Genomic DNA, 13,678 nt, shown 5'->3' with positions numbered 1-13,678 from the left:
TTATATCTTCATCATGTTCACATGATTACCACAAACTCAAGAAAAGCTGGGAATGGCATCATGTAATATTTCTTTTTTCTTTTTTTTTTTCGATGTTAATTTTTTAAATTCTTGCAATAGTTTTTACTCCACTTAAATAATATTATTAATTTATATTTCCCATGTACATTTGTTTTTTTTTCTTACTCCTGAAATCTTTACTATTCTTCAAGCACTTGGCTGTTTGAGTAGATTTTAAAATAAATAAATAAATAAATAAAAATTAGACTATCATCTGTATCTCAGAGAGCAGCCCTGCACACAGGAGGGCTGCAGGAACCAAGAGCCCAATGCCACACGTTGCAGCAGCCCTGGTGTCTGTGGGGTTGCCCCTCACCGCCCGCTGGGCGCTCCCTCTCTGCTGCCTTGGAGTTGTGCTGCTGCTTCCCTGGAGCCACGGCCATGGGCAGCAGCAGGACGTGCACTTTTCAGTGCTGCTCTCTTTGCACCACCTTTGCACGCTGTTCTCCTTTCTCCTTGCACTTGTGTCAGCCCTCAGGTCCTGCATTACGTAGCAGACCAACAAAAAAAGGACGCTTTGCCTGCGGTGTGCCTGGAGTTGTTTTAACAGCTTGGAAGAGCATTGCCATGTCAACAGACTGAAGGCTGGACACTTGGGGAGGAGGGAATCCTGTGAAAAATGAGACAGCCTTGCTCTGTCCAAACGTTCCCATTGTGCTGTATGAAGTTGTGACTGCAAACTTGTTTTTGATGGACTTGTTTATTGCCGGCTCACTCACAGCCCTGGATGGCACACCTGTAAACCTAGGAGCCACAGAAGGATGCCAGAGAGATCCTTGAGGTCCTGTTTGGAGACTTTCATGCTTCAAAACTATGAGAAAGCACGCTTACAAGTCAAGGACCCCCCACTTCTCTCTGCTGGATCAAAGCTGGAACCCAGACCTGTGATGTCTTTCTCTGTCCCTCTTTCCTCCCTACCCCCCTACTCTGTCTCTCTCTATTCTTTCTCTTCCTCTCATAGAGTTGTTAAGTAACACAAGGCTTACTTTGATTTCTTATAACATCACAAGGTGTAGCTGCACATGGAAATAAGTGTAGAAGTGCCAGTACCTTACAGATAACTGCAGTGCACAGATTCACATTAAACTGATGCCTGTGTCTGGACACTGAGTGTCTATTTCACTGTTATCCAACCAGGGGTTGCAAATCAGCTGAGGTTCCCCATCCGCGCTCGTTGTGTAATCAGTGCAACCCACTTACTCCAAGTGGCATCAGTTGCATGATGGGTGGAGGGAACCTTTCGTTCAAACATCCAGTTCAGCACTGGCAGTCGAGGTGCCAGAGGAGCTGTGTTTCAGTACCGACCACTTCAGAAGCAGCCCGAATCCCCTCATATGCAGCTAAGATCTCCTTCTCAGTTGCAGTGTAGCACTCTTTGGACCCTCTTTATACTCGCCTCCAAAATCCCAGGCATCATCCTCGGGTCTCTCCTGAGGATCTTTACCACAAACTCCAAGTGGGACCTTTCTCTCCAGCAGCAGTGTACAGGATGTTCTTTACATCCTGTCCCAGCCATACTGGCCCTAGGGCCATGGCACGGGCTATGTCCTCTTCAATCTGTTCAAAAGCCTGCTGCTTCTGAAATGTAAAGTCATTTTTCATCCGCGTCACCTGATGAAGGAAGTGCACAATAAGGCCATAGTTTGGAACATGCAGTCTCCAAAAGCCCACTACACCCAGAAAAGACTGTGTCTCTCTCTTGCTAGTGGGTGGAGACATAGCAGTGATGTTGTTGGTCACATCTGCTGGAATGTGATGACGCCCATCTTGCCACTTTATACCTAGGAACTGAATCTCCTGGGCAGGTCCATTCACTTTGCCTCGCTTAATAGCAAAACCAGCTTGCAGAAGAATTTGGATTATTCGCTCTCCTTTTGTGAAGATGACTTCTGCTGCACCTCCCCACACAACAGTATCACAAATGTAATGCAGGGATCCTTGAAATGCCCACCTCACTCTTTACTCCAAGTTCTCTCACACATTACTCTGGGTTTATTCACATTTTGTGTGTGTGTGTGTTTTACTCACACTTTCCTCAGCATTTACGGAAACATTTCTTCAAGTTTACTCACACTTCACTCTGGGTTTACTCAAACTTTTCTCCGATTTTTACTGACACCCTGCTCCGGGTGTACTCACGCTCTACTCCTGGTCTACCCACACTTTGCTCCTGTTCTTTCTCACACTTCAAGTTTATTCACACTTTAGTCCAGCTTTATTCACACTTCTCTACATGCTTGACCCATACTTCACTCTGGTTTTTACACACACATTTCTTTAGATTTGCTCTCAATTCACATCCAGTTTTCTCTTCCGTCCTCCCCATGGTCAAAGAACCCATAGTTCTGTGGTGGCACCAACCTTTCTGCCACTTATTCAAAGCCTGCCATTTCCTAGACTGCTCTGCATCCCTCACCACCCCAGAAGAAGGAGAGAGAAAAATGCCACTTGTGAAGCCACTCCTTCAGCCATTCGCCCTAACCCCTGAAATCCTTTTGCATAGGTCGCAGGCTTCCCTGAACAATTTCTTCACTGCTTACCTGAACTATCAAGAATGGGTAGTAATCAGAGGAGCGAACCAGACCTGGGACTTTTCTGGTGATGCTGGTGGTGCAGGGAGGCCCCAGGGAGGCCACGCACTCTGGGAGAGGTGGAAGGGCCGAGAGCTAGTAGATGGGTTTAACAAATGGATCACAACAGCAACCATCTGAGGAGGAATGGTAATTTACTAAATCCTACTGAACCAAAGCGTGCCCAAAGTGTGAGTCCCCACGATAGTACAAGGGAAGCACATGCCCATCTCTGCTGCAAACTGAGTGGGGCCTGAGGGAGAGCCACTGTGGTGCAGTCTGGATCTCCACCTATCTTCCTCTTCACACCATGTGCTCCAGGGAATTCTGCCCCTCCCCTCCCATCAGAATGCTCAAAATGCCCATAAAAGGCAGCAAGTGGAACCAGAACGCTAACTCTTTAACTCCCACTGCTTCACATGATGTTTTGGTGTGGAATACTGACATAAAAAAAAATCACAACACCACAACAGCCAGGACCTCACCACCCTCTCTCTGAAAAGATCCTCCCAGTCTCTAATCTAAATCTCAACTCTTGTAATTTAAAACATTTGTACCTTGTGATATCTGCCCATGTTAAAAGTTGATTTCCATCTTGTTTCTGAGCTCTCGGTGAGTACTGGAAGGCTGCAATGTGTTCTCCTCCAGGCTGTTTCTTCTCCCATCTCCCTCAGCCTGTCTTTCCAGGAGAGGTCCTCCAGCCCTCTGATCACCCTCGTGGCTTTCCTCTGGACCTTCTCTAAAAGCTTTACATCATGCTCCAGATGGGGCCTTCTGAGGGCTGAGTAGAGAAGGACAGTGCCCTCCCTTGCTCTGATGACCACCTCTCTGTTGATGCAGCCCAGGGTGCAGTTGGCCTCTCAGGCTGCAAGCACACATTACTGGCTCCTGTTAAGGTTTTCATCTACCATCTTGAAGTCCTTCCCCTCAGGGCTGCTCTCTAGGAATTCAACCCTCATGCCTGGGATTGTCCCGACACAAGTGCAAAAGCTGGCATTTGATCTTGTTGAACCTCATGCTGTTTCTTTGGGCCCACTTTTCAAGCCTGGCCAGGTCCCTCTGGATGGCACCCCTTCATTCTGTCATGCCAACTGCACCACACAGCTTGGTGACATCAGCACACTTGCTGAGGGTGCTCTCTGTCTCATCATCCATGCCACTGATAGACGTTGAACAGCTCTGGTCCCAAGGCTGACCCCTGTGGACATAACTTGTGATCAGCCTCCACCTGGTGGAGCCGATTTCCCAGAGAGCCATTTACCAGAGTCCTTTGGCTGCGACCTTCCAACCAATTTCTTATCCAATGAACACTCTGCCCTTCAAATCCATCTCACACATCTCTCCACAGAGATAAGGAAGTGATGTGGGACCATGCCAAAGGACTTCCAAAAGTCCAGGGAGATTTCTGTACTACTCTGTGTAACTGATGTACTGACAAAGCATCCACATTATCATTCTGACCATAAAGAACCAGGACATGTATTGAACTGTGGGGAAAATACTGATTTCTCATTTAGATCCTTGTAATGTTGAGCTAAAGAAAGCATTGTAGATCCTAGGACTAAGGCTGTGTTATAGTAAAACACATCTTTTTACAGCACACACGAAGAAATTGTTTATTAGATTGATTCTTTGCTTACAAGTGGCACCTGGTAGATAAGTGTGTTTCTGTAACTTAGCAACCTTCCCTTCAGTACCCAGAGAGCTGTTATTGGAATGGTCTGGAGTTCAGCAAAGGAATCATTACCAGAGCTGCAGTGACACAATGACTGGGTCTGACAACAAGAACAGAAATAACAACTTGTACACAGGGGTAATTTGGGAAGTTATTATTAAATATTAGGGAAAAAAAGTCAGGACATGAGACAATAAAGATTAAATAGAAACATGGCATATCACTTGGATTAGAGTAAATAGGTAAGGAAGAAGAGGATGTGAAATCCTAACTAACAGTGAGCAGACTTATGTGTTGGAAATAATTTATATTATATAGAATATCAGTAAAATGTGTTGTGGGTTAGGTGCAGTTTCAAATAATATATTAACGTGAAAGGGACGCAGAATTCAATAGCTGATCCCAAGTGTGCAGAAAAAAGCAAACAAACAACAACAACAAAAAACCCTGCATTGATACGTAGCCATTGACACACACAGTTTGTTGTCTTTGGGTTTTAAGCAAAGAAAGAATAAAACGCTTTGTGCCTCAACCCAGGAATTGCTGAGATGTGTTCTCTCCCCTGTCCTGTAGAGGGGCAGTGACAGAGCAGCACAGGGGGCACCTGGGAGCCAGGCAAGGTGAGCACAGCGCAGCTGGGCGCTGAGTTCCAGGCTGATTTTGGGGTCCCAGCCCCGCAGCATGAGGCTCCGTGTGCCTTCCCCTCTGCAGGACAGCCCGGCCCCACCGCCCCACAGGCAGCCCCTGGCAGCTCAGTGCAGGCACTGTGTGGGGCAGCATGCGTGCAGTGGTACAGAGATGGGCCCCCAGCACAGCCCCTGACACCACATGTCCTCCTTCTCACAGCACCTACTTCCTCCCCTTTAGTTCATCTTCCTCTTCATCACGGTGCACCCTGGCTCACCTTTTAGCTCTTTCCCCCCAATTTGGCAAACTTCCATTGCTTGTCTTGCCACAATCAACAACTTTCTATCTTGGTCTGGTGTATGTGCAAACAGTTATATCAAACCCAAGAACAAGTCCTTGCACCTGGTGGAGGCAAAAAAGTGATTTCAGAGCTTCTGTGAAACAGGATCATTGATAAAAACAGGGCTGTTCACACACCAGTCAAAGCTAAACACAGAAGTTTTACGACGAGCACACACTGATTCCTTCTGCTAAAGTAATATATTGTTCAACCGGCTAATACATTGATCCCATTTGCTAATCAAGCCTATATCAGCTCCACGGTGCCTGCTGGCATCTCATTTGCCTGCAGACACAGAGGTGCAACATGGAGGCTGTGAGAAAGTCAGCACTGAGCCAGAGTTCCTATGGGCTCCAGGAGAAAGAGAGCAGGGTGATGCCTCAGTACAAGTAGAAGGAAGCCAAACATATGTGTAGGACCGTGATAACCACAAATGATAATTACACACACACACATATATATGAACAGCAAAGAAAAATGAAGTGATAAACATAAATAAATATTATAATCAGTAAGGAACGTAAGTTTGTTATTGTACAGACTGAGTCACTTGTTGAGACATGTGAAGTTTATGCCTGCTGAAATGTGACCAGGGCATCATTTTCCTCACTGCATCCTTGAGCTCCTGGTTCCTCATGCTGTAAATGAGGGGGTTCACTGCTGGAGGCACCACCGAGTACAGAAATGACACCACCAGGTCCAGGGATGGGGAGGAGATGGAGGGGAGCTTCAGGTAGGCAACCATGCCTGTGCTGAGAAACAGGGAGACCACGGCCAGGTGAGGGAGGCACGTGGAGAAGGCTTTGTGCCATCCCTGCTCAGTGGGCATCCTCAGCACGGCCCTGAAGATCTGCACATAGGAGAAAAGAATGAAAACAAAGCACCCAGATGCTAAAGAGGCACTGATCACAAGAATCCAAATCTCTTTGAAGTAGGAGTGTAAGCAGGAGAGCTTGAGTATCTGGGGGATTTCACAGAAGAACTGGTCCACTGCATTGCCTTGGCAGAGAGGCAGTGAAAATGTATTGGCAGTGTGCAGCAGGGAATAGAGAACCCCAGTGCCCCAGGCAGCTGCTGCCATGGTGGCACAAGCTCTGCTGTCCATCAAGGTCCCGTAGTGCAGGGGCTTGCAGATGGCAACGTAGCGGTCATAGGACATGATGGTGAGAATGCAATACTCTGCTGATAAGAAAAAGAAAACGAAAAAGACCTGTGCAGCACATCCTGTGTAAGAGATGTGCCTGGTGTCCCAGAGGGCATTGGCCATGGCTTTGGGGAGAGTGGTGGAGATGCAGCCCAGGTCGAGGAGGGCGAGGTTGAGGAGGAAGAAGTACATGGGGGTGTGCAGGCGGTGGTGGCAGGCTACGGCTGTGCTGATGAGGCCGTTGCCCAGGAGGGCAGCCAGGTAGATGCCCAGCAAGAGCCAGAAGTGCAGGAGCTGCAGCTGCCGCGTGTCTGCCAATGCCAGCAGGAGGAACTCGCGGATGGAGCTGCTGTTGGGCATCTGCAGTTCCTGGGCAGGGAGTCCTGTGCAGAGTGCAGAAGATAATGTCAAGATCATTCTCAGAGGCACTCCTTCTGCTATAATTTTTTTTTTTTTTCTTTCTCTCTGCACAATGTTCATTTAGCTCCATAACTTCAATTTAATTTCATGAAGTTTAGCATTCCATAAGCAGAAGACGAGTATGCAGCTTATAGATTTTTCTCATTTTTTAATCTTATCCCATCTCCCTGGATATTTTCATCTCTTTCCCTGTCTTTAACCCAACTGCTTTTAAAGCACCCAGTCCCATCCTACGTGCCATTACATTTCTGTTAGAGAAAGCTGCCCGACTGCAGCTTAATTTCATTATTCATGTCTGGAGAATACGACAGTATTGTAATTTTGTTCTATCCTTCAAGAGAGGAGAGGCTGAATGCACACTGTGTGACTGTTCACAGAATGATTGAGAATAGTGTGAATCAGGAGTCTCAGAGATGTGTTCTAAGTGAACAGCCCCATCTAGATTTCTGCCTCCAGTCCTTTCCCTTCCCCTGCCTTGTCTCTCCCCTTGCACAGTGTCCTTAGAAACATGCTGGCATGCAGTGAATCTGTGAGTCCCCTGCCCCAGGCAGAAGCTGTGGCAGCTGAAGGCCCCTGCCCTGAGGGGGGAAGCCCTCATGTGGAACAAGTCATTTTCATAATAAAGAAACACAGACTCTCTGCATCCTGATCTGCAATGGGAAGTCCCTGGTTTAGTGCTCCCTCCAGTAAAAGCAGCAGCACTGCCTGCAGCCAGAGACTTACCGTGTCTATGGCTGTGAGCAGTGTTCCTTCCGTGAGCTCACAGCCTGCTCACACTCCACATAGACTGTAACTCTCCTTCCTCTCTCTTCTATCCTCATGTCACCTGCGGATCATGCCCCCAGCCCTGCTGTGCTGTGAAGAAGAGCTGCTCCTGGGCACAGCTGTCTCTCTGCAGCACTGCCCCCTTGTAGGAGCTTCCTGTGTCCCAGGAGCCTGGCCCAACTCAGCAACAGAGGATGTGATTTTTTTTTTCCCCAGGTAATCTCCCTTGAGATGTCCCTGCATCTCCATGGCCAACAGCTCCTGAAAAACAACAGTGTCGTGACTTTACTTTGAAATCTGCTTAGTTAATCACCAAACGTCCAGTGGACAGTGACTAATTCCAGACATATGATTAGAGAGTGTTTGCTGAAACAAAAAGGACACACTGAGAACGTCAGGAAGGGTGGACTTCCCCTGGGCAGGGCACTGATCCAGCTGAGGCAGTGCAGGCATTTCATCGCTAGTTGGAAACTCTGGGGCTGAAATCAGATTCTGCTCCCCACGGACCAACAGGAGTTTCAGGGATTCCTCTGGTTCAGTTCAGATGTGCACAAGGAGTTGCCTGCATGTGAGCTCCTGCTCCGAGTCCTTGGTCCTTCAGCGGGGAGTCAGTTGCCCACACACAGGCCCTGGGTGATGACCAAGGTGCCTGGGGTGCTCCTGGATGTGTGCTAGTGCTTGGGAAGTGTGTGGGAAATCCCTGACTTAGACACCTCCTTTCCTTCCTGAGCATCAGCTGAGGGCCAGAGAGGGGATGGAGATATTCTTGGCCATCCTAAATGATATCAGACCCTTGCATTGATGGCAATTTATGGCACTTGTGTGTCTTTTTTCACTTTTCTCCATGGAGCATGCAGAGGTGTGCAGCTGACTAAATGGATGAGCTCTCAAAAGAAGAGGCAGATCTTTCTCTGTTCTACATCTGCTGAATATTCTGGAGCTCAAGGCACGACAGAGCTAACACATCTGTATTGTTTAACAGAAAACACTTCAGTTTTCTATGGGCTCTCAAGCAAACGGTGTCAGAAGCAGCCACGTCATGTCATGTCATGCCAGTTCTCCAGGCTGTCCAGCACACTCACATGCAGCTGCAAATGCAGCACAGGGCCTTCAGGAAAGACATATCCAGGAGTGTCTGTGCTGCTTAGTCAACCTGACGCCCCACAGTGGATCCAATGCCTTTGTGCCATCTTCATAAATACCATGGATGCACTGAATCCAATGACCCATCCTGAATAGGTTGTTTTCTTCTGTGCTTTTTCACTAATGAGAACACCAGCACATGCTGGGCTAGAAAGCTTTGAAGAGTTGCAGACCTGAGGTCTTGTTTGGATCTCAGGGATGTGGTTAAATGGCTTCCAAAAGAGACAAGGAAGGGCAACTGCCCTTTCAGAGAGTGCACTGAGCTCATCTTGGGGGAGGCAGAGCAGCCAGGTCAGAGTGAATGGCAATGGCAATGGCAAACAGAGGAGACCAACGGTGTCTGTTCCTGGCTTCCTGATCAGGAAGAGCAAGTGGAAGGTGCCCTTTACATGCAGATGGGAGCCTCGTGTTGTCAGGCCCTTGTCCCATTTGGGGCTTTTTCCACTGCAGTGTCTGCTGCAGGGACAGCAGAGCAGGGCATGCACCATCCAGAAGAACCCTGGAGAGCACAGCTGGCAGCTTCTTGACCAAGCCATAGAGGAACCAAAGAGCAGAGGTGCTCTGCTGCATCTCATACTGCCAAGGAAGGGTTGATGGGGAATGTGAATGTGAAAGAGAAGCTGGTCTGCAGTGGCCATGGGATGGTGGAGCTGAGGAATCTGAAGGGAGGGCAGATGAGAAGCTCACACCTTTGGGCTTCAGGAGAGCACACCTTGGCTTCTTCAAGTGTCTGTGGGGTTCAGAACAGCAGGGAAAGGCACTGAGGGAATAGGGTCAAAAAATGTGGCAACTATCTAAGCAACTTGGCTTTCAAGCAGAATATTTCCATTCCGAGGAAGAGGAAGGCAAGTTAAGATGTCAGAAATCCTGCATTATTGTGAATTGATTGTGTTGCTCTAACCCAAACACAGAAAGGAAGCGTACAGGAAATGGAAACAAGAAGTGATCACCTGGCAGCAATGCAGAGACTTTGTCCAGTGTTCCTGAGATGAGTATAGGAAAGTCAGAGTTCAACTGCAATTGAATGTGCCCAGGCATATCACAGACAAGAAGGGCTTGTAGAAATATGTAGTCTACAAAAGAAAGGCTAGCGAGAATGTGGGCCCACAGTAGAATGGTGTAGGGAACATGGTGAGACAGGACATGGAAAAGTCTCTGATACTCATTTCCTTCCTGACCTCACGGTTTATTAGTTTGTCTGGTCTTCTTGGAATCCTAGGAGGCAGAGACAGGTGGGAATTGTTGGTGCATGGCAGATGTGTCCTTGGTGAAAAAAGAGGTGATCAGGGAATACCTAAGCAAACAGGATTCTGAGTTGGACGAGACTGACAGGAACCACAGAATCCTTGAATGGCTTGGATCGGAAGGACCTAAAAGACCATCCAGTTTCAGCTCCCTTGCTGTGGGCAGCGCTGTCATCCAGTACATGAGGATGCTTGGGGCCCTTGACATCTTGAACTTTGCCAGGGATGGGGCATCCACCACTTCTCTGGGCTACCTGTTCCACAGCTGGTCCATGCCTCACAATCATGATCTTAGAAATGTTAAGAATTCCTTCCAAATGTTTAATGTTAGTATCTCCTGTAATCAATAACTATTCTTCCTTGTTTCAGAATTTGGAAATCTGGTAAGAAATCAAGTTTCCAGTTATTTAATATGAAGAAGATAATGGGTGGAAGATGGAGGGAAGGCATTATCCAGGGCATTGCCTCTACAGTTCAGATCCTCAACACAATGCTGATGAGAGCAAGACAAAGTGAGTTTTGGAAGGTTCACTCAAGGTGACTGGGGATGGAGCACTTCACATGTGAGGAGAGACTGATGGAGCTGGGCTTGTCCAGCAAGGAAAACGGAAGCCTGATGGGGATCTGTCCACACAGTGACAGAGCAGAGCTCATTAGGGGACATCCTGGGTCAATATCAGTTGCAAAGTGTTGCTTTAAATTCTTGTTTAAACTGAACAATAACTAACTAACTAAATGGACTTCATTAATGCCTGTAGTACTCTTCCTTTTTAGATGTCTCCAGATACCTGTCCAGTTTGCTGCACAAGTTCTGAACAGCTGAAGAAGATGACAGGAAGGCACAAGGCACAGGAGGGCTCTTCAGGTTGTAATGGGCCCCAGGGGGCATTTGCTGCTGAGTCCATCACCTCCAGTGCAGAGAGGAGATTGCACAAAGTGCTCAAGAAGACAAAGTCAGAAGGAACAGTGAAGTTTCTTGGAGTAGTAATGGGCCCCACTGAGGGCCATGGACAAGCAAGCTTCCCCAGGGACTTGTTAGAGCAGATAATTGGAAGCCATGATTGCAGGCAGACCAAGGCACTGGGATGGTGGCTGTGATGCTGAGCAAAGCCTCCTTTGTCTTGTGAAGCAGAAAGGCCAAGGCCTGATGCCCAGAGCCTTGGCAGGGAGATCGTGTCCCTCCCTCGTGCTGGCTCAGGGCCCTTCCTGGGGCAGTGGGATGGAGGTTTGTCTGATGTCAAATGAAAGACCAGGGCACAGCAGCTGCCAGACTCTGCATGGGGTGCAAGGATGCCGTGAGGCCCAAGTCCCATGTGGGCAGTGTGTCTCATGCCAGGATGTGGGATGTGAGAGGGGCCCAGTCTGGACAAATTATTCAACTGCAATGGAACCTCGAACTTGAGATCTCTCAGGCCCAAGGTGGAGGCACCATTTCCTCACTGGTAGCATTTGGTTCTGGGGATGCCGTGTTTGATGCTCACCCACATGCAGAGCTCCTGTCTGACTGCAACACCACTGTGCTCATATCAGCTGTGACGACACAGTGGAGCTGAAATCACTGAGCTTGTCTCCCCTTTCCAGCATAGTGGCTCTGACATCACTGCAATACTGACCACTGCCACAGCCCAGTAATTCTGACATCACCCCTCTCCACACTACCGAGACAACACCGTGACTGTGCTGCCACTGAACTCCTACCCACTGTGAAAGCACAGTGATCCAACATCACCGTGCTTGTATCCAGCTTGTCATGGAATCCTAGGACAACCCGCAATGGAAAGAACCCATAGTGATCACCAGGTCCAACGTTTGGCTCCACACACCCGTCCTAAAAGCAGAGCATATGACTGAGTGTGTTGTCTTGTTACGGAGTTATCTGGATCAATGTGTGTCCGTGACAGAGGGCTGAAGGCTTGGCAGTCCCACTGGCCAAAAAATAAAATAAAATAAAATAAAATAAAATATAAAAAAAAATTATAATAATAAAAATAATAAAAAACAGCATCAATGATTGAAGAAGGAAACTTATTTTTACTAAACATGATACTGGAATGTAAGATAACACAATGTTATAAAATAAAATTGGAATTTAGGGTAATAACTCAAGTATAATGAGAGAGCAAGTGTCTGAAACCAAAAGCCTTACTTTGAACTGAAGGCGCACGGCTGGGGCGCGCAGCCACACACTGCCAGGCAGCGAGCAAGTGAGAGATCCCAGGTCTTCCTCCCACGGCTTATCTTCCCCTCTGAACTCAGAGTCCCCTGGGATATGCGGTTCTTCTTCTCTTCTGAGAACCAGGTATCCAGAAAGTTGTCCGTCCACAGAACTGGAGTATTAACTCTTTAATTCCCGGTGCTTTACATGATGTTATGATGTGGAATACTGATAACAAGAATCATAAAACCATGACACCAGATGGGGCATTGGCAGCTTTGCTCGGCACACACAATCTGTTAGGACAAACAATGCTTCTGAAATCAGCTTGGCTACAGGTGGTTAATTCATCTGACTTCAAAGTACGTTTTGCAGAGATGACCCTGTTGTCTATCAGGAGCTGCCAGCCCTGCAGCCCCCAAGTCATCTCCAGGGAGAGCAGTGAGGAAGAGAAAATGACATCCTCTGCTGGGCTGGGCTGGGCTGGGCTCCTGGGACTCAGGGAGCTCCTACAAGTGGGCAGCGCTGCAGAGAGACAGCTGTGCCCAGGAGCAGCTCTTCTGCACAGCACAGCCTGCAGGTGACAGGAGGAGAGGAGAGAAAGGGCAGAGAGCTTATAGGATGTGTATGGTTTGAGCAGGTGTTGAGTTCACTGCAGGAGCACTGCTCACAGCCTTTGACAAGGTAAGTCTCACTGCAGGCTTTGACTCTGCCGCCTGCCAGGCTCAGCACTCAGCACTCAGCACTCAGCACTCAGCACTCAGCACTCAGCACTCAGCACTCAGCACTCAGCACTCAGCCTGCCCGGGGAGCTGCCCAGGGCGCTGCGGGGAGATGTGTGGGGGGAAGGAGTCCCACGGCAGGGCAGGGCAGAGGTCTTCTGCTGCTACAGCTGCTGCCTGGGGCAGGGGGATAACAGCTACACTCACCACTGGGTGTTTTTTTTTTCCAAGGGTGCTTTGCAGGAGGAGAGACAAGGCAGGGATTTTCCAACACCTGTTCTTAGGGAAGGAGAATGAGTTGGAGGCGGAATTCTGAAAGGAGATGTGAAATATGAACACATCTCTGAGAATCCTGAATTGTACCATTCACAATTTGCCCTTATATGAACATTCTCCTAAAGTGCTTTCAGCTGAAATTGCTATCGTTTTCTGCTGACATGAATAATGCTCATATCCTGAAAACAAACAGCTTTCTCTAACAGAAATTTAAGTGCAGAAAAGAGGTAGGGATGGGCACTGTGAGTGCAGACAGCATAAAGATATGAGGGATGGAAATTGATTGTAAGAGGAAATTATCTAGGAGGCTGAGATATGATTAGGAAATGAGAGGAAAGTAAGAGCTCTTTCAGCTTCTACTTCTTAAGGTACACTAAAGCTCATGCAAGGAAATTGAAGTTATGGAGTTAAATGAACATTTTTCAAAGAGAAAGAAACATTTCTATAGTATAGCAGGAGGAGAGTGTCTGCAAGTTATCCTGACTTCTGTCATTATTTTCTGCACTCTGCACAGGACTCCATGCCCAGGAACTGCAG

General features: G+C 47.9%; 1 protein-coding gene across 1 annotated transcript; it reads right to left on the bottom strand.

Moving 5' to 3' along the window:
- Positions 1 to 5,801: 5,801 nt before the first annotated feature.
- LOC149914525 (olfactory receptor 14C36-like) lies at positions 5,802 to 6,776 on the bottom strand. The gene has a single exon (XM_090126405.1). The coding sequence runs from the start codon at positions 6,774 to 6,776 to the stop codon at positions 5,802 to 5,804; it is 975 nt and encodes a 324-aa protein (XP_089982531.1).
- Between the last annotated feature and the right edge of the window lie 6,902 nt (positions 6,777 to 13,678).

Source organism: Phasianus colchicus, chromosome 29, assembly GCF_987193195.1.
Source record: "Phasianus colchicus chromosome 29, bPhaCol1.hap1.1, whole genome shotgun sequence".
Taxonomy (NCBI): Eukaryota; Metazoa; Chordata; class Aves; order Galliformes; family Phasianidae; genus Phasianus; species Phasianus colchicus.
The sequence above is the reverse complement of the archived record's forward strand: the minus strand, read 5'-3'. Positions and strand labels throughout refer to the sequence as shown.

Excerpts from the sequence above, each read along its gene's own strand:
- LOC149914525 (XM_090126405.1), bottom strand. The coding sequence starts at position 6,776 with ATGCCCAACAGCAGCTCCATCCGCGAGTTCCTCCTGCTGGCATTGGCA.